Source organism: Chiloscyllium plagiosum, unplaced genomic scaffold, assembly GCF_037043375.1.
Source record: "Chiloscyllium plagiosum isolate Xiang-an unplaced genomic scaffold, Cpla_swu_hap1 HiC_scaffold_10, whole genome shotgun sequence".
Taxonomy (NCBI): Eukaryota; Metazoa; Chordata; class Chondrichthyes; order Orectolobiformes; family Hemiscylliidae; genus Chiloscyllium; species Chiloscyllium plagiosum.
Window position 1 is genome coordinate 80,207,237 of NW_028270148.1, and position 27,667 is coordinate 80,234,903.

Sequence of the window (27,667 nt, forward strand, 5' to 3'; positions counted from 1 at the left end):
ATTCCATGGATCCTAATTCCATCCCTTTCCATGGGAACAGTCTGAGATGAATTTAATCTTTTAACGACCTTGAATAAGTTTCCCCCTCGTCCTTGCTATGAAGGCAATGTTTAAAACCTATCTCTTGGTCACCTGACCTAATATGTGGCCTTATGTGGCTTGGTGTCATATTTTGTTCTATCATGCTGTTCTGCAGCGCCTTGGGAAATTTTTAAAGGTGCTTTGTAAATTGTAATTTCATTGCAAGAGAGAAACAGTCGCTTTAGTAATTTAAAACATTTTCCAGACTTCAGAAGATACTAATATAACAAAAAAGCACCGATACAAATAAAAAAAGCTAATTTAATGTTCTTTCAACAACTGCAAAAACAAATACTCAAATAATAAAAGCACATTCTGTATAAGACATGTAACCCCCTTGTTCAGGGAATCTTTAACCATGTTTTTTGCATCTTATAAGCTTCCGGAAGGCTAACTTGAAATCTTCATTGAAACTTGTGTACAAGAGAGGGTTAATTAAAGAATTGATGTAGCCTAACCAAGTTAAAAAATCAGCAACTACTGGAGAAACAACACAAAGGTGCAGTCCCACACAGAGCTCTTTGATGAAAAAGGGCAGCCAGCAGATAATGAAAGCCCCAAGAATGAGTCCCAAAATGCGAGCTGCTTTCCGTTCCCTTGAGTTAGAGATTTGCTGGCGCTCTTCCATACTCCCCTGCCCATTTTCGAGTGTTGGGACCCTGACCATCAGGTGATCATTGTGAAACTTCAGTGCAGGTTCAGAGTTGTGTAGATCAGATACACAAAAGGTATGTGTCAGATTATAGCTCATGTAGATTTGGCTTTCACTGTTGCGACCAGTAAAGTGGCGGCTGGAACCACGTTTCTGGTAAAGGTTCTTGGCAGCATGGTAGATACGGTAGTAAAGGATGAGAATTAAAGCTGATGGAATGTAAAAAGCTCCAAATGTTGAATAAATGGTGTAGATCACAAGGTCATGCTGAATTATGCACTTTTTCCCTGTAGAGTTAACATTGTGGCTCCTCCAAAACAGGGGTGGCATGGATATGAAAACAGAAATAGTCCATACAGCCAGTATCATGACTCCCGCACGCTTGGCAGTCCTTTTTGGAGCATATTCTATGGCATCCGTGATGGCCCAGTATCTATCCAGAGCAATCACACACAGATGAAGGATTGAGCATGTACAGAATGTCATGTCCAAACTCAACCATGCCTCACAAACAATGTAACCCAAAACCCAAGCATCAGTGGTAATGTATATAATACTGATAGGCATTACTAGAATAGCAACAAGGAGGTCTGTCAGAGCTAGGGAACATATGAGATAGTTTGCAGGTTGGTGCAATTTCTTTGTAATACAAATAGCAACCATTACAGCAGAATTCAACAAAGTTGCTAGAATTGCAATTAAAGACAGAATTGAAGCAATAGCAGTCCTTTCAGTAAACGTTTTGGATCGTCCTTGACATGATTCATTTGTGGAGTTTGAGAAGCTCATTGTTTAATGTCCAGAACACAAATGCTTACAATTTCCAAAACATGGCAGAAGATTTCCACTGTTTCTTTTGTCAACTGAAGAGTGAGTTTAATTATTATTACTTCAACGTCAAAGTCCTGAGTGTTCTTCACAATCTTGTTTTTGTGTAACATCGACAAAATAATTTTCCTAAAAGAGAGAAAAGAAAAACCCAATTAGTATAAATTTATTTTGAGACAAAATGGACACAGTTTTCTTGGTGTTTTGATGCTGAGTTACCAGTTAGACCTGATAACTCTTTTTTTCCCAAAACTCTGCCTGACATACTCAGCATGATTTCTGACAGCAAAGCATGACTTTGAATGTGCCCTTTGGCACGTTTTATGAATTTGTGCACATACAAATCCATTATTATCATCAGAGATGCAAAGTCCTACAGATTGATTTTGTGTTTACACAGATCATACAGTTTTCAAGTTTGCAATGATACCATTGTGCAAGTATATACCTCCCTTGTGATAACATCACTAGATATGCATATATGAAGTTAAACTTAGTGACAGTCTCAAACTCTTTTGAGTTGCTCACTCTCCAAAATGACTGTATGAGAAATGTTGAAAATCATTTAAAGTGAGAGTGCCGGTGCATGACTGTCACCTTATTCCACTTATTTACCTATCTGCATTGTACATACTTTCAGATCTTTATATGCTACATGAATGAGTTTGCATGACTTTAAACGGGTGGCACGGTGGCACAGTGGTTAGCACTGCTGCCTCACAGCGCCTGAGACCCGGGTTCAATTCCCCCCTCAGGCGACTGACTGTGTGGAGTTTGCACATTCTCCCCGTGTCTGCGTGGGTTTCCTCCGGGTGCTCTGGTTTCCTCCCACAGTCCAAAGATGTGCAGGTCAGGTGAATTGGCCATGCTAAATTGCCCGTAGTGTTAGGTAAGGGGTAAATGTAGGGGTATGGGTGGGTTGCGCTTCGGCGGGTTGGTGTGGACTTGTTGGGCCGAAGGGCCTGTTTCCACACTGTAATGTAATCTAAAAATCTAAACCTGGTGTTCATTTTTGCTGTAAAAGTGAATTAGATGATCCTTTGTCATCCTTTGCCTTCTGTCCGCCAATCTCTACCACTGGTTACATTTCTCTGCCTCTAATAATGGACATATTTTAGACAAATTAGTTATTCGTGCTTTTCCTAAATCCTAAGTATGGCTTCCACTGCTGTCCTTATTTTTTGGACCATTCTTAAAACTATTCATAATCAAAATATTGAAGATGCTAGAAATTTGAACTAAAGTAATCAATAGGTCAAGATGATATCTGTGGATTTTTTGACATTAAATTTGAAATCTTAAAACTGTACTTTTCATGTTTTTTTAACACAACTATTTCTATTTCTCTGCCGTTACCCGAATTTTAGTAATCTCCAAAAATTAGTGCAGTGATTATCGAACATAGAACAATAAAGCACAGAACAGGCCACGATGTTGTGCCGAACATTTGTCCTAGCTTAAGCACCCATCCATGTACCTATCCAATTGCCGCTTAAAGGTCGCCAATGATTCTGACTCTGCCACTCCCACAGGCAGCGCATTCCATGCCCCCACCACTCTCTGGGTAAAGAACCTACCCCTGATATCCCCCCTATACCTTCCACCCTTCACCTTAAATTTATGTCCCCTTGTAACACACTGTTGTACCCGGGGAAAAAGTTTCTGACTGTCTACTCTATCTATTCCTCTGATCATCTTATAAACCTCTAACAAGTCACCCCTCATCTTTCGCCGTTCCAATGAGAAAAGGCCTAGCACTCTCAACCTATCCTCGTATGACCTATTCTCCATTCCAGGCAACAGAATAGTAATACATGTTACTAGAATAGTAATTCAGGAGCAAAATGAGGCTCTATTCACCTGCAGGAACCTGGACAACATTCAGGTTTGGACTGTTGAGTAGCAAGCAACATTTATGCCACAAAAGTGCTAAGTAATGACGATTATCAGCATTAGAGAATCTATAACCTTTTCTTGATATTCAATGTCATGACTGTAGTAATCAGAATGAGATCAACCAGATGGACATCAGCGAATGTGTTCCCTGATTGGGGCTGTTAACCTGGTCCAATCAGAGACACCTTTTGAGAGAAATGCTTGGAATTTGAATAAAGATTCGTGCACTTTGCATCTTTCACTGTGTCTCACACCTGCACACACACACCATGGGTGCTGGGGAGAAAATATGCACTACCACACTTAGGTGGTAGTGTGGGGTTAAAGGGGAAAAAAAAGGGGAGTGTCACTAAAAAAGAAAAAAGAAAAAAAAATAAAAAAAATAAAAAAAATAAACAGGAGATTAAAGAAAAAAAAAACAGGAGTGTTCACTGGCCACCCGGGTGTTTTCCTATCTTCCTGGTGGTGGAAATTGAATAAAGATTCGTGCACTTTGTGTCTTTCACTGTGTCTCACACCTGCACACACACACACACACCATGGGTGCTGGGGATAAAATAAGCACTACCGCACTTAGGTGGTAGTGTGGGGGTTAAATTTAAAAGAAAATAAAAAAAAAAAAAAATGAACGGGAGTGCTTGGAATTTGAATAAAGATTCGTGCACTTTGCATCTTTCACTGTGTCTCACACCTGCACACACACACCATGGGCGCTGGGGAAAAATAAGCACTACCGCACTTAGGTGGTAGTGTGGGGGTTAAAAGAAAAAAAAAAGAGAAATGTTTGGCCACTCGGGTGTTTTCCTATCTTCCTGGTGGTGGAATTTGAATAAAGATTCGTGCACTTTGTGTCTTTCACTGTGTCTCACACCTGCAAAAAAAAAAGAAAAGAAAAGAAAAAAAAAATGAACAGGAGTGCTTGGAATTTGAATAAAGATTCGTGCACTTTGTGTCTTTCACTGTGTCTCACACCTGCACACACACACCATGGGTGCTGGGGAAGAAAAATAAGCACTACCGCACTTAGGTGGAAAAAAAAAGAGAAATGTTTGGCCACCCGGGTGTTTTCCTATCTTTCTGGTGGTGAAATTGAATAAAGATTCGTGCACTTTGTGTCTTTCACAGTGTCTCACACCTGCAAAAAAAAAAGAAAAGAAAAGAAAACAAAATGAACAGGAGTGCTTGGAATTTGAATAAAGATTCGTGCACTTTGTGTCTTTCACTGTGTCTCACACCTGCACACACACACACCATGGGTGCTGGGGAAAAAAAAATAAAAGAGGACATCAAATAAGCGCTACCGCAGTTAGGCGGTAGTATGGGGGTTAAAAAAAAAACTGGAGCGTCAATTCTATTTTGATAAAAAAAACCCAGAAAATTTACATTAGAGCCCGGGTGTCCTTGGAGAAGGAGCACACGGTGTCCACCAACACCCTGGAGTTGTTCAGGGAGAGGTGGGCGCCGCAGGGAGTGGAGTGCATTATTTCTCCCTCCAACTCTAAATAAAAAAAAATGAACAGGAGTGCTATCACACAGCATTGCCCTTTGATGTGAAGGGCACTGCTTGTCACTGGCCACTCGGGTGTTGGCCTATCTTAAGAGTTGGAGCAGTGTGAGTGAGTGTGCACACGTGCAAGGACTCTCCTCCTTGAAGGGGACTGTCCCTGGATTAGCTGCCCTGCATCGAGAGAGAGAGAGAGAGGAAGGAAAGAAGAAGAAGAGGAGGAGGCAGAAGCAGAAGGAGGTGAGAGATTTTGAGTCTGGGGCCTACGTTTGGACCTGCAGCCTGGGCTTCACCCAGGTCAAGGGAGTGTTGCTGCTGACCTGGGGCCCACTCCCACTGCTGGTTTTTGGGACCCCGCCTGGACCTGCCTCAGCTGTTGCTGCTTGGGGCCTGCCTCACTGCTGCTGCCTGAGACTTGCCTTGGGGACCCTCCCAGGACCTCCACCACTGCTGCTGTTATTAGAGGCCCACCTCCACTGCTGCTGCCTGGGACTCAATTTTGGGGCTGACTGGGACTTGCCTTGGGGACCCTCCCCAACAGGTCTGCCCCACCAACTGCTGCAACCAAGGGCCTGCCTAGGACTTGCCAGAGGCCTGCCTCCACTGCTGCTGTTGTCTGAGGCCTGCCTCCAACAATGCTGCCTGGGACTCGCCTTGGGGCCCCTCCCAACAACCTCAACCACTACTGCTGCCTGGGACTTGCCTTGGGGACCCTCCCCAACAGGTCTGCCCCCACCGCTGCGACCGAGGGTCTGCTTAGGACTTGCCTGAGGCCTGCGTCCACCGCCACTGCCTTGTCCCCTCCCCAGGACCTCCAACACTGCCACTGCTGGAGGCCCACCTCCACTGCTACTGCTGCCTGGGACTCAATTTTGGGGCTGACTGGGACTTGCCTTGGGGACCCTCCCCAACAGGTCTGCCCCCACCGCTGCGACCAAGGGCCTGCCTAGGACTTGCCAGAGGCCTGCCTCCACCGCTGCTGTTGCCTGAGGCCTGCCTCCACCACTACTGCTGCCTGAGACTCGCCTTGGGTGACTGGCCTTGGGCCCCTCCCCACAACCTCCACCACTGCTGCTGCCAGAGGCCCACCTCCACCGCTGCTGCCTGAGGCCTACAAATATCCAGCAGCAGAGTATGGCGAGCCCGAAGGTCACGGGGCCTAGCCGCACCTACGCCGGGGTAGCCGCTGCTTTAGGCTCGGCTATCCCAACCCTGGCCGCAACCGCAACCCCCTTCAGGCACCTGACTAAATGCCTGGGGGTAAAGGCCTATCCCCACCCCAATATGTCCATCGAGGCCTGCAGCAAGGCCATGGCTAGTGTGGTCGGCCCACTGGCCATCGTCGCTGCGGCCCGGATGTACGGGAAGGCCGTCTTCTTCCTTAAGACCGAGCAGGCGGTCCACCTGGCCGTGGAGAGGGGGCTCACTGTGGGCGGGACACATTTGCCCGTCGACCCTCTGGAGGTTACGGCCCAGAGGGTCGTGATCTCCAACGTCCCACCCTTCATTGCCAGCGAGCTCCTTCTACCCCACCTCACCACCTTTGGGGAGATCCGGTCAGGGGTCCAACCGCTCCTGCTCGGTCTTAAGGACCCCGCCCTCCGACACATCTACTCCTTCCGATGCCAGGTGTTCATTTGCCTGGCCCGGGAGGAGGTCACCGAGGGCTCATTCACACTCCTCCATGAGGGCGTGGCCTACCACGCCTTGCAGACAGCATGCGGTGCCACCTGTGCCCCGAGGTGGGGCGCATTAGAAAAAACTGCCCCACCCAGAAGGCTGCCCAGCCCACGCCAACAGCTGATGGTGGTGCCGCCGCACCCACTCCCCCTCCCCCGAAGTCAACACCACAAGCCCCGGCACCGGAGAGTAAGCCGGATGCATCCGATGCTCCAGCCTCAGGCAGGGAGGGGGTGATCGTCCGGCCGGCCAGAAGGCGCTCAAGAAGACGTGACATGTCAGGCCTGCCCACGGGGAGACCACCCTATCCCCTTCCCCGACACCCAGCCCACGCCCTGCCCCACCTTGGCACGATAATGCCCCTGCGGCCGTGCCAGCATTGCCCCGGCGCGGGAACCCTGACCCCCAAACCCCCACCTGATCCTGGTCTCACTGACCCCACATCCACTCCCCACTCCGATAGAGAAACCCCTGGGGCTTCAACACCTGCCCCTGGCGCTGTAACACCTGGTCTGGGGGCCCCCGAGCCCGAGCCCTGGCACTAACCTGGGGGGAAACCACCACTACCCCACCTCCTGCAGCAACCGTGCCTCTGGGCCCTGGAGAGGGAATTGGGCCTCTTTCCCGCCCGCCGTCACCTGATAAACCAGGGGCGGGGCAAGAAGTGACACAGCTGACCCTCCCCACGCCTTCTGTCTTCCCCCAGCCAATCGTATTCCGGGAAAAGCTGGGGGGGGACCTCGGGCCCCATGACCACCGAGGCGGGCGGGGAGGGGAAGGCCCAGAAATCCCCCCCGGTCTCTCTGGGGAAGAGGCACCGGCCCTTGGAGGGGAGGGACTCTCCTGCAGCGCGCCGGCGGCGCTGCCCCTCTCCGGGGGACGAGCCAACGGTGCCCCTCGACTGTCCCGCACCGCGGCCCGACTCGCCCAAACCCCTGGGGGCTACAGCAGGGCCTCCTGCTGCCTTGACTCCTCCGGCCCCTGGGGAGGACCTCGATGACCACGAGGGCCGTGGTGCGGGCGACGACGGGGGACCCTCTGCTGGGTCGTCGAGCGGTGGAGGGGAGGAGGGTGTTATCCTCGCTCCTCCCTCCCAGACTGTTTTTCCGGGGGCCTTGGCCCTGGGGGATGACCTTTTCCTGGGGGATGACCTTTTCCCCGAGGAGCCAGGCGTCCCGGTGTCGGGAGAGGAGCGGGGCCCCGAGCCTCTGCCGCCCGACGACCCGAACTCGGGGCGTTCCGGGAAGGGGTGCGTCGAGGAAGGTACCGCCGGTGACCCTGGGGGTGGGGTCGCCGGGGGTTTGAGGCCGGTTGGCGGCGCCGGACCAGCCCCCATTCTCTCGGTGGGGGAGGGGTCGGTGACCGAGGGCGACCTCCCGGAGGAGGGTTCGGGATCGGTGGCGGACACCGGGGACGACGCGGACTCCGTCTGCAGTGACTTTTTTGAGTCCCGGGTGCCCCCCACCGATCTCTCCCTCATCCCCCTCGAGGAACTCCGGGAATTTGTCGAGGAAACTCGGAGTCGCCGGGATAGAGCCCAACTGGCGCTCGACCGCTGGAGCTCTTTTGAGAAAGTTTACTGGTCGGCCCTCGCTGCCCGCCAGGCGCCTGGGCTCGATGTCAATGAGCGAAAGCGAGTCAGGAACTTCCTGGGAGCACTCCTGGTGAGGGCGAGGGACTTCAGTGCCCCTCCCTCGTCCTCCCTGTAAATATATACACGGGTTTGTTAATTGTACTGGTGGTGGTTGCACAACGCTTCCGACATGGAGACAACTATAGCCAGCCTCAACATCAACGGCAGCAGGGAGTCGCAGCGCAGATTCCAGACCCTCTCGGTCCTTCGGGACGGGAGGTATGCGGTGTGCTTCCTGCAAGAAACCCACACTACCCCGGGAGACGAAGCCACCTGGCTCCTGGAGTGGCGAGGGGGGGTCTACATGAGTCACCTCACCCGCAGATCTGGCGGGGTGGCTATCCTGTTGGCCCCGCATTTTCAGCCGGAGATCTTGGGGGTCAGGGAGCCAGTGCCAGGCCGTTTGCTTCACCTGACGGTTCGGCTGGGGGGCGCGGTGCTTCACTTGGTGAACGTCTACGCTCCCCCGGCCGGGCCGAGGCAAGCGAGCTTCTTCCAAGAAGTGTCCGCTCATCTCGCTTCCATCGACGAGGGCCAGTGCGTCGTCCTCGGGGGAGATTTTAATTGCGTCCTCGAGGGCAGGGACCACGGCGGTGCCCGCACTGACCGCGCGTCAGGGAAGAGGTTGGGGGACTTGGTCAAGTCCTTCGACCTGGTGGACGTCTGGCGGAATCTCCATCCCGACTCCATCGCCTTCACCTTCGTGAGGCCTGGGGTCGGAGTGTCCAGAATCGACCGCCTGTACGTTTCGCGGGCGTACGCCTCCTGTTTCCCGAAGGCCTCCATGCGGCAGGTGTCGTGCACGGACCACCACCTGGTGTGGGCGGAACTCCTTCCGTTCGGCGCCAGGCTCGGCTCCGCGTACTGGCACTTTAACAACCTGCTGCTGGAGGACGAGCGGTTCCGGGACTCGTTTCGTCGCTTCTGGGCCGGCTGGAGAAGGAAGCGGGGAAGCTTCCCCTCCCTGAGGCTATGGTGGGACGTGGGCAAGGCTCACGTCCGCGTCTTCTGTCAGGAGTACGCGAGGGGGTCGACGAAGAGGCGGAAATCCAGGATCGGGGAGTTGGAGAGGGAGTTGCTCGACCTGGAGTCACGCCTCGGTCAGCCCGACGCGGACCCGGCCCTGCGCGGGGTGTACGAAGAGAAGAAGGCCGCGCTCCGGGACCTGCAGCTCGTCGGGGCTCGGGGCGCGTACGTGAGGTCGCGGATCCAGCTCCTCCAGGACCTGGACCGCGGCTCCCCCTTCTTCTACTCGCTGGAAAAAAGGCGTGGCACCCGTCAGCAGCTCCTTGTGCTGCTGGCCGACGACGGGTCCCTCGTCTCGGATCCGGAGGGCGTCAGGGCCCACGTCCGAAACTATTACACAGCCCTGTTCTCTCCGGATCCGTCCAGCGAGGATGCTCGCAGAGTTCTGTGGGAGGACCTGCCGCAGCTCGGCCCGGAGGACGCCGGAAGGCTCGACGCTCCCGTCACTTTGGAGGAGCTGACCGGCGCCCTCGACCGGCTCTCGAGGGGCAAAACCCCGGGGCTGGACGGGCTGACTGTGGAGTTCTTCAGGGCGTTCTGGGACGTCCTGGGGAGCGACTACGCACAGGTCCTGGGGGAGTGTTTAAATGCCGGACAGCTGCCCCTTTCTTGGCGCAGGGCGGTCATCGTCCTGCTGCCAAAGAAGGGGGACCTTCGTTCCTTAAAGAACTGGCGTCCGGTCTCCCTCCTCGGCACGGATTACAAAATCTTCGCCAGGGTGTTGTCTTCTCGCCTGGCCTCCGTGCTGGCCCACATGATCCACCCGGACCAGTCCTACACGGTCCCGGGCCGGAGGATACACGATAACGTCCACCTGGTCCGGGACCTGATCCATTTCTGTCGACGGGCTGGTCTGCCGAGCGCCTTCCTGTCTCTCGACCAGGAGAAGGCGTTCGACAGGGTCGATCACGAGTACCTGCTCGGGACTCTGCGGGCATTCGGGTTCGGGGCGCAGTTCGTCGCCCGGATCCGACTTTTGTACGCCGCCGCAGAGTGTCTGGTTAAAGTTAACGGGTCCCTGACGGCGCCCCTTCGCTTCGGGAGAGGAGTGCGTCAAGGCTGCCCCCTGTCCGGCCAGCTGTATTCCCTGTGCGTGGAGCCTTTCCTGCGCCTCTTGCGGAGGAGGTTGTCGGGGCTGGTTCTGCGCGGCGCGGGCACGGGGGTGGTCCTCTCGGCCTACGCCGACGACGTGCTCCTCACTTTCACCGACCCGGCTGACCTGGGGAGGATGCGCGAGTGCCAGGCCGTGTACTCGGCGGCGTCTTCCGCCAGGATCAACTGGGCCAAATGTTCCGGACTACTGGTCGGCCCGTGGCGGGTGGACTCTCTGCCGGAGGAGTTACGGGGGTTCAGCTGGAGTACCACCCATCTCCTCTACCTGGGGGTCTACCTCAGCCCGGCTGAGGAATCCTGGCCGGCCAACTGGCGGGAGCTGGAGGCCAAAGTCTCGGCTCGCCTAGGCCGCTGGACAGGACTGCTCCGAGTGCTATCTTACAGGAGTCGAGTGCTGGTCATAAACCAGCTGGTGGCCGCCATGCTGTGGTACCGGCTGGTCACTTTGGTCCCTCCTCTTGGCTTTGTCGCTGGCATCCAGAGAACGTTGGTCGATTTCTTCTGGGACAAAAAGATGCACTGGGTCGCCGCGCAGGCTCTGAGTCTCCCTATTGAGGAGGGCGGTCAGTCGCTGGTGTGCGCCCGCACCCAGGTCGCGACGTTCCGCCTTCAGACCTTGCGGCGATACCTTTACGTCGAGCCTCCTCCTAGATGGTGCGCCCTGGCGACGTATTTTTTCCGCCAGGTGCGTAACCTCAACTACGACACGCAGCTCCTGTTCGTCGACCGTGACGGTTTGCAGGTCGCCCTCAAGACGCTGCCTGTCTTTTACCAGGACCTGATCACTGTCTGGAACATGGTCGAATCGCGTCGCGCCTACCCTCCGGCTGGAGTAGCGGCTGTCGTCAGGGAGCCGTTGCTCAGGAATCCGCACCTCCGTACTCGCGGGTTCGAGTGGCTGTCGGAGGAGAGGGCCGCGGCGGCGAGGGTGACCAGGGTCGGGGACGTGCTGGGTGCCGGGGGCCTGGGCTGGACGCTGCCGCAGGACATAGCAGGCAGGGCGGCGGTAGACGTCCAGTACGTGGCCACCGCCATCCGACGCCTCAAAACGGCGGTGCTCGGACCCGACGTAGTACACCAGTTGGAGGACGCTCAGGTGTGCGGTGGGATCCCGTCCGAGCTCACCCCAGCCCGGACGGAATTTCACATTGGCCCCAAGGTCCCGTACTTCCCGCGGGAGCCTGTGCCCCACAACCTGAGCCGCCTCCGAAATTTTAATTTCGTTTTGTTTAAGGAAATAAAAAGAAGAGCCCTGTACAGACTGCTGCTGCACACCGTCCACCTCTTCTCCCTCATCCACCGTCCGGACACGCCTTGGCGTGCCCATTTGCCACCGGGCGGTGGGGATCCCCAGTGGAGGGCTCTCTACGCGGGAGTCCTCCCCCTTTCTCTCGGGGATCTGGGGTGGAGGGTGCTGCACGCAGCAGTCCCCTGCAACCGCAGATTGCGGTGGTTCACGGACTCCCAGCCCAACTGCTTGTTCTGTGGCGCTGTGGAGTCCGTGGACCATGTGTATATTGGGTGTGGGCGTTTGCACTCCCTTTTTGATTTCCTTAAAAACCTTCTCCTCTGTTTTTGGCTGCACTTCAGTCCCACGCTCCTGATCTTTGGGCACCCGGTACGGAGGAAGGAGGGCAGGTCTGAAGACCTCCTCGTGGGTCTGCTCCTGGGCCTGGCCAAACTGGCCATCAACAGGTCGAGGCAGCGGGCCGTGGAGGGGGTCGTTAGGGCCGACTGCCTGCCCCTCTTCCGCGGTTATGTTAGAGCCCGGGTGTCCTTGGAGAAGGAGCACGCGGTGTCCACCAACACCCTGGAGTTGTTCAGGGAGAGGTGGGCGCCGCAGGGAGTGGAGTGCATCATTTCTCCCTCCAATTCTATTTTGATTTAGTCCCTACCCTCCCCTTCACTGTTTTGATCACACAGCACTGCCCTTTGATGTGAAGGGCAGTGCTTGTCACTGGCCACCCGGGTGTTTTCCTATCTTCCTGGTGGTGGAAATTGAATAAAGATTGGTGCACTTTGTGTCTTTCACTGTGTCTCACACCTACACACACACACCATGGGTGCTGGGGATAAAATAAAAAAAAAATAAACACAGTTCAGACCCTAGAGTTGTTCAGGGAGAGGTGGGCGCCGCAGGGAGTGGAGTGCATCATTTCTCCCTCCAATTCTATTTTGATTTAGTCCCTACCCTCCCCTTCACTGTTTTGATCACACAGCACTGCCCTTTGATGTGAAGGGCAGTGCTTGTCACTGGCCACCCGGGTGTTAAAGAAGAAGAAAAAAAAAAAAAAAAAAAAAAAAAAAAAAAAAAAAAAGAAAAAAAAAAAAAAAAAAAAAAAAAATAAATTCCCCCCTGTCTCTCTGGGGAAGAGGCACCGGCCCGTGGAGGGGAGAGACACTCCAGCAGCGCTGCCCCTCTCCAGGGGATGAGCCAACGGTGCCTCTTGACTGTCCTGCACTGCGGCCCGACCTACCCAAACCCCCAGTGGCTACAGCAGGGCCTCCTGCTGCCTCAACTCCTCCGGCCCCTTTGGAGGACTTTAACAACCACGAGGGTCGTGGTGCGGGTGACGATGGAGGACCCTCTGCTGGGTGGTCGAGCGGCGGAGGGGAGGAAGGTGTTATCCTCGCTCCTCCCTCCCAGACTGTTTTTCCGGGGGCCTTGGCCCTGGGGGAGAACCTTTTCCCCGAGGAGCCGGGCGTCTCGTTGTTGGGAGAGGAGCGGGGCCCCGGGCCTCTGCCGCCCGATGACCCGAACTCGGGGCGTTCCGGGAAGGGGTGCGCCGAGGAAGGTACTGCCGGTGACCCTGGCGGTGGGGTCGCCGGGGGTTTGAGGCCAGTTGGCTGTGCCGGACCAGCCCCCATCCTCTCGGTGGGGGAGGGGTCGGTGACAGAGGGCGACCTCCCAGAGGAGGGTTCGGGATCGGTGGCGGACACCGGGGACGACGCGGACTCTGTCTGCAGTGACGTTTGAGTCCCAGGTGCCCCCCACCGATCTCCCCCTCATCCCCTCGAGGAACTCTGGGAATTTGTCGAGGAAACACGGAGTTGCCAGGATAGAGCCCAACTGGCACTCGACCGCTGGAGCTCATTCGAGAGAGTTTATAGGTTGGCCCATGCTGCTTGCCAGGCGCCTGGGCTCGACGTGAATGAGCGAAAGCGAGTCAGGAACTTCCTGGGTGCGCTCCTGGTGAGGGCAAGGGACTTCTGTGCCCCTATCTCATCCTCCCAGTAAATGTGTATATATAGGTTTTTAACTGTACTGGTGGTGGTTGCACAACGCTTCCGACATGGAGCCAACTATAGCCAGCCTCAACATCAACGGCAGCAGGGAGTCACAGCGCAGATTCCAGACCCACTCGGTCCTTCGGGACGGGAGGTATGCGGTGTGCTTCCTGCAAGAAACCCACACTACCCCGGAGACGAAGCCACCTGGCTCCTGGTGTGGCGAGTGGGGGTGGGGTCTACATGAGTCACCTCACCCGCAGATCTGGCGGGGTGGCTATTTTGTTGGCCCCGCATTTTCAGCCAGAGATCTTGGGGGTCAGGGAGCCCATGCCAGGCCATTTGCTTCACCCGATGGTTCGGCTGGGGGGCGCGGTGCTTCACTTGGTGAACGTCTACGCTCCCCTGGCCGGGCCAAGGCAAGCAAGCTTCTTTGAAGCAGTGTCCACTCATTACGCCTCCATCGACGAGAACCAGTGCGTCGTCCTCGGGGGAGATTTTAACTGCGTCCTCGAGGGCAGGGACCACAGCGGTGCCTGCACTGGTTGGGCATCGGGGAGGAGATTGGGGGACTTGGTCAAGTCCTTCGACCTGGTGGACGTCTGGCGAAATCTCCATCCCGACTCCATCGCCTTCACCTTCGTGAAGCCTGGGGTCGGAGCATCTAGAATCGACCGCCTGTACGTTTCACGGGCGCACGCCTCCTGTTTTCCGAAGGCCTCCACGCGGCATGTGTCGTGCACGGACCATCACCTGGTGTGGGCGGAACCTCTTCCGTTCGGCGCCAGGCTCGGCTCCGCATACTGGCACTTTAACAACCTGCTGCTGGAGGACGAGTGGTTCCGGGACTCGTTTCGTCGTTTCTGGGCCGGCTGGAGAAGGAAGCGGGGAAGCTTCCCCTCCCTGAGGCTATGGTGGGACGTGGGCAAGGCTCACGTCCGTGTCTACTGTCAGGAGTACGCGAGGGGGTCGACGAAGAGGCAGACATCCAGGAGCGGGGAGTTGGAGAGGGAGATGCTCGACCTGGAGTCACGCCTTGGTCAGCCCGACGTGGACCCGGCCCTGCGCGGGGCATGCGAAGAGAAGAAACCCGCGCTCCAGGACCTGCAGCTCGTCGGGACTCGGGGCGCGTACATGAGGTCGCGGATCCAGCTCCTCCAGGACCTGGACCGCGGCTCCCCCTTCTTCTACTCGCTGGAAAAAAGGCGTGGCACCCGTCAGCAGCTCCTTGTGCTGCTGGCCAACAAAGGGTCCCTCGTTTCGGATCCGGAGGGCATCAGGGCCCACGTCCGAAACTATTACACGTCTCTGTTCTCTCCGGATTCGTCCAGCGAGGATGCTCGCAGTGTTCTGTGGGAGGACCTGCCACAGCTCGGCCCGGAGGACGCCGGAAGGCTCGACGCTCCCGTCACCTTAGAGGAGCTGACCGGCGCCCTCGACCGGCTCTCGAGGGGCAAAACCCCAGGGCTGGATGGGCTGACTGTGGAGTTCATCAGGGCGTTCTGGGATGTCCTGGGGAGCGATTACGCACAGGTCCTGGGGGAGTGTCTAAATGCCGGAGAGCTGCCCCTTTCTTGGTGCAGGGCGGTCATTGTCCTTCTGCCAAAGAAGGGGGACCTTCGTTCCCTAAAGAACTGGGGTCCGGTCTCCCTCCTCAGCATGGACTACAAAATCTTCGCCAGGGTGTTGTCTTCTTGCCTGGCCTCCGTGCTGGCCCACATGATTCACCCGGACCAGTCCTACACGGTCCCGGGCCGGAGGATACACGATAACGTCCACCTGGTCCGGGACCTGATCCATTTCTGTCGACGGGCTGGTCTGCCGAGCGCCTTCCTGTCTCTCGACCAGGAGAAGGCGTTCGACAGGGTCGATCACGAGTACCTGCTCGGGACTTTGCGGGCATTTGGGTTCATGAGCAGTTCGTCGCCCGGATCCGACTTTTGTACGCTGCCGCAGAGTGTCTGGTTAAAGTTAACAGGTCCCTGACGGCGCCCCTTCGCTTCGGGAGAGGAGTGCGTCAAGGCTGCCCCCTGTCCGGCCAGCTGTAATCCCTGTGCGTGGAGCCTTTACTGCGCCTCTTGCGGAGACGGTTGTCGGGGCTGGTTCTGTGCAGCATGGGCACGGGGGTGGTCCTCTCGGCCTGCGCCGACGACGTGCTCCTCACCTTTCGCTGACCTGGGGAGGATGCACGAGTGCCAGGCCGTGTACTCGGCAGCGTCTTCTGCCAGGATTAGCTGGGCCAAATGTTCTGGACTACTGGTCAGTCCATGGCAGGTGGACTCTCTGCCAGAGGAGTTACAGGGGTTCAGCTGGAGTACCACCCATCTCCTCTACCTGGGGGTCTACCTCAGCCCGGCTGAGGAATCCTGGCCGGCCAACTGGCAGGAGCTGGAGGCCAAAGTCTCGGCTCGCCTAGCACTGCTCCGAGTGCTATCTTACAGGAGTCGAGTGCTGGTCATAAACCAGCTGGTGGCTGCCATGCTGTGGTACCAGCTGGTCACTTTGGTCCCTCCTCCTGGCTTTGTCGCTGACATCAAGAGAACGTTGGTCGACTTCTTCTGGGACAAAAGGATGCGTTGGGTTGCTGTGCAGGTTCTGAGTCTCCCTATTGCGGAGGGCGGTCAGTCGCTGGTGTGCGTCCGCACCCAGGTCACGACGTTCCACCTTCAGACCTTTATGTCGAGCCTCCTCCTAGGTGGTGCGCCCTGGCGACATATTTTTTCCGCCAGGTGCGTAACCTCGACTACGACACGCAGCTCCTGTTCATCGACCGTGACAGTTTGGAGGTCGCCCTCAAGACGCTGCCTGTCTTTTACCAGGATCTGATCACTGTCTGGAACATGGTCGAATCGCGTCGCGCCTACCCTCCGCCTGGAGTAGTGGCTGTCGTCAGGGAGTCGTTGCTCAGGAATCCACACCTCCGTACTCGCGGGTTCGAGTGGCTGTCGAAGGGGAGGGCCGTGGCGGCGAGGGTGACCAGGGTCGGGGACGTGCTGGGTGCCGGGTCCTGGGCTGGACGCTGCCGCAGGACATAACGAGCAGGGCAGCGGTAGAGGTCCGGTACATGGCCACCGCCATCCGACGCCTTAAAACGGCGGTGCTCGGACCCTACGTAGTGCACCAGTTGGAGGACGCTCAGGTGTGCGGTGGGAAGACGTCCACTCTCATCCCAACCCGTATGGAATTTCACATAGGCTCCCGCGGGAAGTACGGGACCTTGGGGCCAATGTCCCACAACCTGAGCCGTCTCCGGAATTTTAATTTTGTCCCTTTTTTTTAAGGATGTAAAAAGGCGGGCCGTGTATAGACTGCTTCTGCACACCGTCCACCTCTTTTCTCCCTCATCCACCGTCCGGACACGCCTTGGCGTGCCCATTTGCCACTGGGCGGTGGGGATCCCCAGTGGAGTGCTCTCTACGCGGGAGTCCTCCCCCTTTCTCTCGGGGATCTGGGGTGGAGGGTGCTGCATGCAGCAGTCCCCTGCAACCGCAGATTGCGGTGGTTCACGGACTCCCAGCCCAACTGCTTGTTCTGTGGCGCTGTGGAGTCCGTGGACCATGTGTATATATTGGGTGTGGGCGTTTGCACTCCCTTTTTGATTTCCTGAAAAACCTTCTCCTCTGTTTTTGGTTGCACTTCAGTCCCACGCTCCTGATCTTCGGGCACCCGGTACGGAGGAGGGAGGGCAGGTCAGAAGACCTCCTCGTGGGTCTGCTCCTGGGCCTGGCCAAACTGGCCATTAACAGGTCCAGGCAGCGGGCCGTGGAGGGGGTCGTTAGGGCCGACTGCCTGCCCCTCTTCCGCGGTTACGTTAGAGCCCGGGTGTCCTTGGAGAAGGAGCACGCGGTGTCCACCAACACCCTGGAGTTGTTCAGGGAGAGGTGGACGCCGCAGGGAGTGGAGTGCATTGTTTCCCCCTCCAACTCTATTTTGATTTAGTCCCTACCCTCCCCTTCACTGTTTGATCGGACAGCACTGCCCTTTGATGTGAAGGGCAGTGTTTGTCACTGGCCACCCGGGTGCTTTCCTATCTTCCTGGTGGTGGAAATTGAATAAAGATTTGTGCACTTTGTGTCTTTCACTGTGTCTCACACCTGCCCACACACACACAACATGGGTGCTGGGGGAAAAAATAAGCACTACCGCACTTAGGTGGTAGTGTGGGGGTTATATATTTTTAAAAAAAGAAGAAAAAGAAAAAATGAACAGGAGTGCTTTTTCCCCCTCCAACGCTATTTTGATTTAGTCCCTCCCCTCCCCTTCACTGTTTGATCACACAGCATTGCCTTTTGATGTGAAGGGCACTGCTTGTCACTGGCCACTCGGGTGTTTTCCTATCTTCCTGGTGGTGGAAATTGATTAAAGATTTGTACACTTTGTGTCTCACACCTGCACACACGCACCATGGGTGCTGGGGAAAAATGAGCACTACCGCAGTTAGGGGGTTAATTAAAAAAAAACAGATGATAAGGGCACTGGTTGTCACTGGCCACTCAGGTGTTTTCCTTTTGAGAGCTGGATCAGTGTAAGTGTGAGTGTGAGTGCGCACGTGCAAGGACTCTCCTCCTTGAAGGGGACTGTCCCTGGACCAGCTGCCCCACATCCAGAGAGCTGAAGGAAGGAAGAGGAGGAAGATGAAGAAGGAGGTGAGAGCTTTGAGTCTGGGGCCTACTTTTGGAGCTGCAGCCTGGGCCTCACCCAGGTCAAGGGAGTGTTGCTGCTGACCTGGGGCCCACTCCCACTGCTGCTGCCTGGGACTTGCCTTGGGGCCCCTCCCAGAACCTCCATCACTGCCGCTGCTGTTAGAGGCCCACCTCCACCGCTGCTGCCTGGGACTTGCCATGGGGACCCTCCCCAACAGGTCTGCCCCCACTGCTGCGACCAAGGGCCTGCCTCCAACGCTGAGGCCTGCCTTCACCATCGCTGCCTGGGACTCAATTTTGGGGCTGTCTGGACCCTCCCCAACAAGTCTGCCCCCACCGCTGCGACCAAGGGCCTACCTGGGACTTGCCCAAGGCCTGCCTCCAGCGCTGCTGTTGCCTGAGGCCTGCCTCCACCACTACTGCTGCCTGAGACTCGCCTTGGGTGACTGGCCTTGGGCCCCTCCCCACAACCTCCACCACTGCTGCTGCCAGAGGCCCACCTCCACCGCTGCTGCCTGAGGCCTATCAACATCCAGCAGCAGAGTATGGCGAGCCCGAAGGTCGCGGGGCCCAGCCGCACCTACGCCGAGGTAGCCGCTGCCTTAGGCTCGGCTGCTCCGGCCGGCCAGAAAGGCGCTCAGGAAGACGCAACATGTCCTGCAGTAAGGCCATGGCTAGTGTGTGGTCGGCCCACTGTCCATCGTCGCTGTGGCCCGGATGTATGGGAAGGCCGCCTTTTTCCTTAAGACCGAGCAGGCGGTCTACCTGGCCGTGGAGAGGGGGCTCACTGTGGGCGGGACACATTTACCCGTCGACCCTCTGGAGGTTACGGCCTAGAGGGTCGTGATCTCCAACGTCCCGCCCTTCATTGCCAGTGAGCTCCTTCTCCCCCATCTCACCACCTTGGGGCAGATCCGGTCGGGTATCCAACCACTCCTGCTCAGTCTTAAGGACCCCGCCCTCCGACACGTGTACTCCTTCCGACGTCAGGTGTTCATTTGCCTGGCCCGGGAGGAGGTCACCGAGGGCTCTTTCACACTCCTCCACGAGGGCGCGGCCTACCGTGTCTCCTTGTTTACGGACGGCGTGCGGTGCCACCTGTGCCGAGAGGTGGGGCACATTAGAAAAAACTGTCCCACCCCCGGTGGAAAGCACAATCCTACAGCCTACAGCTTCACTCATACCAAACTGTCACAATTCCTGTTTGATTACAGGATCACCTATAGGGTAAATTATGGCAAATGGAATTTGATCTGGATGAATGTGAGGTGATGCACTTGGGCAGGACAAATAAGGCAAAGGAATACATGAATGGTAGGACACTGGGAAGCACTGAGGATCCAAGGGACCTTGGTGTCCATGTCCAACATTCCCTTAAGGTAGTGTGGGATAAATAGATAAACTAGTTAAGAAGGCAAATGGGATACTTGCCTTAATTAGCTAAGGCATAGAATTTAAGAGCAGGGGAGGGTATGTTGGAACTATGTGAAATATTGGTTAGGTCATAGGTAGAGTATTGTGTGCAGTTCTGGAATCCACAATGTAGAAGGATGTGATTACACTGGAGAACATGCAGAAAAGATTTATGAGGATTTGCCTGAGCTGGAAAGTTTTATTATGGGTTAGGTTTCATTAAAATATTTATGGAAGGTTGGAGACTACCAAGGAGAACATTAAATAGAGTCTGGAGGCAAGAAAATGCACTACAAATTTTATCATCATCATCTCATGAGCTGCGTTCCTACTAATTTTTCTTGTGCATAGGTCTCCGAGGTCCACCTGTGGCAAAAACTTCTGGATCCAGAAGTCAATGCATCTGCACACAAATCAGCATGCATGGACTTTCTGAGTGGTTGCACGGTCATATGGCTGACAGTTTAGAGGGAATGTTACTCAGGAATGCTAAATTAAAGAATATGATATGGAGGTGCCAGTGTTAGACTGGGTTGGACAAATTAAAGAACAGTATTGAAATACAAGAGAAAGAAATTGGAAATAATATCATTTCATTCGTGAAACTAGACCAGACAGTGAATTAATGATAAGTTTAAATTGTTTCATGCATTTTACCAGCTGGAACCACAAATATGTTACACCAAATACTCTAATGTTACTACAGGCAGGGAAACAAGACAACTGATAAAGTGAAAAACAATGAATTTACCTGTAGCACATCAGCTAGTATTGGATTCACATTTCATGGCGGACCCATTAATGTAAATCTTTTCCTTGCACTTCTTTTTCTTTATTATTTGTTCACAGGATGGGTGCATCACTGGCTAGATGTATATGTGTTGCCCATTCCTAATTCCTTTTGATCAGGTGGTGGTAAGCCACATGCATGAACCACTGCAGCCCTTGGGCATAGATATATCTGTCAGGAAGGGAGTTCAGGGATTTGACCAGTGACAGTGAAGGATTGGATCCAGCACCGGCACCTTCACATCAGTGAAGGATTGATGATATGTATTTCCAAGTCAGGATGGTGTGTAGCTTGGGGAGGAGCTTGTGCTGGCGGCAATCCTATGCATTTGCTGCCCTTGTCCGTTTAGATGGTAATGGTCATGGGTTTGGCAGATAAGATTGGATTAGATTTCCTACAGTGTGGAAACAGGCACTTTGGCTCAACAAATCCACACCGACCCTCTGAAGAGCAACCCACCCAGACCCATTCCCTTACATTTACCCCTGACTAATCTACCTAACACTAAGGGCAATTTAGCATGGCCAATTCACCCAACCTGCACATCTTTGACCTGTGGGAGGAAACCGGAGCACCCGGAGGAAACCCACGCAGACACAGGGAGAATGTGCAAACTCCACACAGACAGTTACCCAAGATGGGAATTGAACCCGGGTCCCTAGTGCTGTGAGGCAACAGTGCTAACCACTGAGCCACCGTGCCATGATATCAAAGGAATTTGCTCTAAGGCTGAAAATAGTGCATTTGTTGAAGGAGATTTGGTGAATTACATTCATCTGGGAAAGTTGAAAGTACTCCAACATTCTCCTGCCATATGCCTTGTAGATGATGGACAGGCTTTAGGAATTTAGAAATGTACCTATTCACAGCCTCTGACAAATTCTTGTAGCCACAGTTTCATGAAACAATTCTAAAGGTCCAGTTAAAAATTCCATTTGGAGCTATATATATTACGTATTGAAAATACATGAAAGCTACAGTCAACAAAAAGTTGTAAGTTTGCCAAAATGATTCCAGGAATGGGAAAATTATAGACATGATGAAAGACTGGCTCTAAGGAATAAAATAATAAATTTGAAATGAGGTGTTAAAACATGATGCTAAGATTTCCATATACAGACAATAAAACAAATGAAGAGGAACTTGAAATTGCAAGAAGAAAAAGAATTCCAGAAAGTGACATCTAGAAAAGACAATATCAGCATTTGCTCGGAAATGAAAAGCTACGGAGTTCTCTTCTGGAGAGTGTGATATTATAAACTTCAGAACTTTAACAACTTTTCATGGATTGAACGAAGCAGCAATAATTCTTTCTGGTTTAAACGTTTAAGCGACAAGGGCAAACAACTGAAAGTGATTAGCCAAGTCTGACAAAATGAACAAAACTGTGTGACACCTGCTTGATATCTGGCTGCCTTAGGCCACAAGGACATCTGATTGCCCTACAGAAGAACTTAAGGAGTTAGCTGCAGGAAAGCTGTGTCTTTCTTCCTACAGATATTTCACAAGGAGCAAAGAAGTTACTTCTGATAAAAAGGCAGGCTTGCAATATCTTGGATGAAAAAAATCTAAAAGATCATCGATAATATCACCCCATAGACCTGAAGGATGAAAATCTGTATAACAATCCAATACCAGAACTCTTCTTCAGTAGAACTTCAAAGGATAACACTGCATAAGGATCAAATCCTGGACGTTAGAGAACAATGTTGGTTGGAATCGTAGGTAAATTCCACCATTAATTGGGTAATGGTCAAGCTGAGTCATGAGGCTAAACTTGCTTACTTGAAGGGTCTTATTTTGGTAGCTACATGCAATAAAGATTAAATCATTGTTTCAGTACTTGATTGTGAGAGTTCATAATGTGTAGCTGGCTTAAAGATAACTTGTGATTTACCCACAACAAGGGCAAATTGCAAGGTAGCAGAAAAGGCATAGTTGCAGAAAAACTCTAGTGGCTGTGTGAGGATGAAACAAGACAGACCAGTATGGCATACCAATACAGCAGATCTCCTGGCAGGAGTAGCTACTGCAATAGACAAGCAGGAGGCTGGAAATCAATATTTCAGGTGTAACTCTTCTTCAAGTCTTGCCAAGGCAAAATTTCCTTTCTGCAGTGTGTTAGACTAAGATTGGAGGAATGCAATGTTCTTGTAATGCTAATAGTCCACGGATCACAACACCAAGTTAAAATAATGAGTTTTGAGAAGATTTGCAGCTCAGGTTTGCTCGCTGAGCTGGAAGGTTCATTTCCAGACGTTTCATCACCCTACTAGGTAACATCTTCAGTGGGCCTCAGGTGAAGCACTGTACATGGTTCCTGCTTTCTATTTATATGTTTGGGTTTCTTTGGGTTGGTGATGTCATTTCCTGTGGTGATGCAATTTCCTGTTCTTTTTCTCAGGGGGTGTAGATGGGGTCTAACTCGGTGTGTTTTTTGATAGAGTTCCGGTTGGAATGCCATGCTTCTAGGAATTCTCGATGTGTGTGTCTCTGTTTGGCTTGTCCTAAGATGGATGTGTTGTCCCAGTCAAAGTGGTGTCCTTCCTCATCTGTAGGTAAGGATATGAGTGAGAGAGGGTCATGTCGTTTTGTGGCTAGTTGGTTTTCACGTATCCTGGTGCTAGTTTTCTGCCTGTTTGTCCAATGTAGTGTTTGTTACAGTTCTTGCATGGTATTCTGTAATGACATTAGTTTGGCTTGTTGTCTGTATAGGGTCTTTCAAGTTCATTAGCTGCTGTTTTAGTGTGTTGGTGCATTTGTGGGCTACCATGATGCCACATTGAGTAGTCTGGCAGTCATTTCCGAGATGTCTTTGATGTAGGGGAGAGTGGTTGGGGTTTCTGGACGCGTTTTATCTGCTTGTTTGGGCTTGTTGCTGAAAAATCGGCGGACAGTGTTCATTGGGTACCCATTTGTTTTGAATACACGGTATGGGTTATTTTCCTCTGCTCTGCGTAGTTCCTCTGTGCTGCAGTGTGTGTTGACTTGTTGAAATAATGTTCTGATGCAGCTTCATTTATGGATGTTTGGATGATTGCTTCTGTAGTTCAATATTTGGTCTGTATGTGTTGTTAATCTGTAGATGCTGGTTTGAAGTTGCCCATTGGCTGTTCGCTCTAATGTGACATCTTGGAATGACAGTTTGCTGTTGTTTTCTTCCTCTTTAGTGAATTTTATGCCAGTAAGGACAATATTGATGGTCTTGAAGGTTTCCTCTAATTTGTTTCGTTTAGTGATGACAAAGGTGTCATTCGCATGGCAGACCCAAAGCTTGGGTTGGATGGTTGGCAGAGCTGTTTGTTCGAGTCTATGCATTACTGCCTCTGCTAAGAACTGCCTCTGATATCAGAGATCCCATGGGTGTTCTTTGGTTTGTCTATAGGCTTAGTTGTTGAAGGTGAAGTGTGTGGTAAGGCATAGGTCCAGTAGGTTGACGATACTGTCCTTGCTGATTAAGTTAGTGGTGTTTCGTGTATGTGTCTTTGGGTCTTCTAATAATGTAGTCAGTGTTTACCAGGCCAGGTTAATGTTGATTGATGTAAACAGGGTTGTTACATCAAAGGAGACCATTATTTAATCCTCTTCTGTTTTAGTGTCTTTGATGGTCTTCAGGAATTCTTGGGTGGAGTGGATGGAGTGGCGTGAGTCTTCTACTAAGCATTTTAGTCTTTGGTGTAGCTCCTTGGCTAATCTGTAAGTTGGTGTTCCAGGTAGTAAGACTATGGGTCTGAGGGGGGCTCCAGGTTTGTGAATTTTGGGTAATTCATAGAAGGATATTGTGTTGGATCTGTTTGGTTTCATTTTTTGGAAGTCAGTCTTATTTATTTCTCCAGATTTCTGAAGGTTTTTGAGTAAGGCTGTGATTCAGTTCTCTAGTTGTGGGGTTGGGTCTATCACCACTTGTAGGTAAGTGTTGGTATTTCAATGTAGTCTCTTCAATTTAGAATGACTGTCAAGCATCCTTTGTCTGCAGGTAGGATAACAATATTTTTATCTTTTTTTAGTCTTTCCAGTGCTTTCCTTTCTTGTGTGTTGAGTGTGTTTCCTTCCTTTTTTCTGCTTAATGTTGGTGCAACTACCTGTCTGATGGCTTGCTGGGTTTCTTCTGTGAGTTGATTGTCTTTTAGTGTTGTTTCTAATGCTGCTAAGAAATTTTTCTTGTCCGCATCCTGGCAGTTGTAATTTAATCCTCTTACTAAGATGGCTTTTTCAGCGTCTGTTAAGGGTCAGTCAGATAAGTTTTTTATCCATGCTTCTGTGTTGTCAGTGTTGTTACTTTGTGTAAGTTTGTCTAGTTTCTAGTCATTTACAAAATACTGTGCAAGAACTATAACATCACAGGAAATGACATCACCACAAGAAATGACATCACCAACCCAAATAACCCCAAACATATAAATAGAAAGCAGGAATTTTCAGCATTGCTTTGCCTGAGGCCCACAGATGATGTTACCTAGTAGAGTGATGAAACATCGGGAAATGAAACTTTCAGCTCAGCGAGCAAACCTACATCCATAAAATAAAAATATTTTTTCTAGTTACTTAAATGACCAAGTGCATATCTATCTATGACAGGTTTTAAATAAAAAAATCTATCAGCCAGGTTTCTTAATAAACACATTTTTTTTAATCGAAACGAAAGTAATTTATTGAAGTCACAGTAATTAGTTAACATACTCAGCAGTAAAGATGTGTAAATGTGTGTTACTCTGAATATTGGAAATCTAATAAAAAAACAGATTTTGCTGCAGAGATTGGCTTTCTGGAAAAAAAAAGCACTTTGATCAATGGATTATTCTTAAAGGCAAAACAAAAAAGTGCAGAATATTCTGGAGTCTATTGCTCTGATGTTCTGTTTTGTATGGTCGAATTATTATTATTCGCAGTTGTCTCTGAAGTCCTGCAGTCACAGCTTGATTAAGAAATCTAATCTTGAGATTTTTTTCTATAATCGCTCACTCAAAAGAATGATTAGGTTTCATCCTGAAGGAGGGTTTTCCTTTCAGAAATGAAAATGATCATCTGAGCAACCGTCCTTTGCAAGCTTTCCTCCAACTCAACTTCCTTAGTAATGTTCCTCTAAACTAACATGCTTTGCGCAGCTTCTTTTTGATTCCATTTGTTCTTAACATTAAATTTAAATAACTAAATATTTGTTTCCAGCAAGGTCAAGTGGAACTGCAGAAGGGGCTCACATTTCAAACATTATCAACTGAACCTATTGGCTCAAATAGAATTATTTGTGTCTTATAGAGGAGCAATGTTTTTGCAGTTAGACTTATCAGGGCATTCCGGAAATCAGTGCACCACTGAGAGTAGAAGAGCATACAGCTGTACATGAAGATAGGAAGAATGATTCCAGTGATAATGAGGTGACAGCTGTCTTCCCATGCAGTGGCCGCTTCTGATTTACTTTTATCAGTCTTTCTTCTAATATTGTTTTATCGTTAATTTTTGTCAATTATTTCATTATTTTCTTTTTTCTCTCTACCGTATAACTATAAGAGTCATTGGATTTCCCTACGTGAACTTCCAAAAATGTGATGATCAGAAGAAATCTAGGATGACTAGGAGTTATCAGGTGGATCATATACATGAGAAATGTTGAGTGCCTAACTGATAAGAGATGTAAAATCAGACATTGCTTGGTCTGGCAGCATATGTGAAAAGAAAGCAGAGTCAACTGTTTATGATTCAGTGATCCTCCTGCATCACTGTACCCAAAATGTTAACTCTGTTTTCTCTCCGCTGTTGCTGCCAGGCCTATTGAGTTTTTCCAGCAATTTCTGAATTTATTTCTGATTTCTCGCATATGCAATTTTTTTTTGGATAAGGAATGCTTTCCAAATCCTCAGGTAGAAATGATTGGTCTTGCTTTGAAAGGATGTCAGCACTTGACAACCAGCGCAATGGTACATAAAAGTGAGAAAACTTGAGCCAGTGCGATGCTGGATGGCTATTCTGAAGCATCCCAGTCATACCATAGCTTGATTTCATAGATGTTGCATAAAATAAGTTATGGCACTGTAATGAACAAAATAGCTTCATAGCCAAATAAATACTTCTGAAGTGTAGTCATGTTGTAATGCAGTAGGATTCATAGGTTCATGCAGTGTAGCAAAGGTCCTTCCACCCAACTGACATAACAACCAATAAAATCTGCCTTCTTTCAATCCAAAGCTGTCTTTTGCAGGCCAGCCTTTTCGGTGTCTAGAACAAATTTTAACCATACTGTATTGTGATCATTATCACCTAAATGTTTCCTCACTACTTCATCGAACAGTTATCCAGCTTCTTTCCTCAGAACCAGATCCAGCACTGGTCTATCCCTTATTGAGTCTTCTTCGTATTGATACAAAAACTTCCCTGGATATTTTTCAAGAAATCTGCCCCTTCTAAATCCTTAACACTATGACTATCCCAATTTATATTGGGAAAGTTGAAATCCCCTTGTATAATTATCCCCTAGTATAATTATCATCTGACACACCTCTGTGAACTATTTACATATTTGCTCCTGTATTTCCCGCTGACTTTCTGGGAGCCTATAATACACTCCCAGTAGGGTAGATGCACCCTTATCATTCCTAAGTTTAGATTAGATTGCATACAGTATGGAAACAGACCCTTCAGCCCAAGAAGTCCGCACTGACCCTCTGAAGAGTAACCCACCCAGACCCATTACCCTACCTTACATTTAGCCCTGACTAATGCACCTAACACTATGGGCAATTTAGCATGGCCAATTCACCTAACCTGCACATCTTTGTATTGTGGAAGGAAACTAGAGCACCTGGAAGAAACCCATGCAGAGGAAATTGATGGGATTGAAGGTTGAATATTCTTTAGGTCTTGACAGTCTACATCTCAGAATATCTAAGGAAGGGGCCCTAGAAATAATGGTTACATAGGTCATCATCTTCCAAGATAGTACAGACTCTTGAATAGTTTCAACAGGTTGGAAGGTAGCTAATATAATCTATCAGACCATAAGAAATAGGAACATGAGTAGGCCATGCAGTCATTCAAGCCTGTTCCACCATTCAATGAGATTGTAACTGATCCAATATTCCTCATCTCCACTCCCCTGCATTATCCCCATTACTTTTAATTCTCAACTGATCAAGGATTAATCTATCTCAGCCTTTAATGTGCACAGGGCCTTGTCCATCACAGT

The 27,667-nt window shown here is 51.3% G+C and overlaps 1 protein-coding gene across 1 annotated transcript in view; it reads right to left on the reverse strand.

Moving 5' to 3' along the window:
• Positions 1 to 336: 336 nt before the first annotated feature.
• The window catches only part of htr1e (5-hydroxytryptamine receptor 1E), a 96,996-nt gene continuing 69,665 nt past the window's right edge, over positions 337 to 27,667 (reverse strand). The window contains exon 2 of the mRNA XM_043696217.2: positions 337 to 1,690. Coding sequence (XP_043552152.1) covers positions 434 to 1,522 — 1,089 coding nt within the window. The 5' untranslated portion in view covers positions 1,523 to 1,690 and the 3' untranslated portion in view covers positions 337 to 433. The remainder of the gene's footprint in view (positions 1,691 to 27,667) is intronic.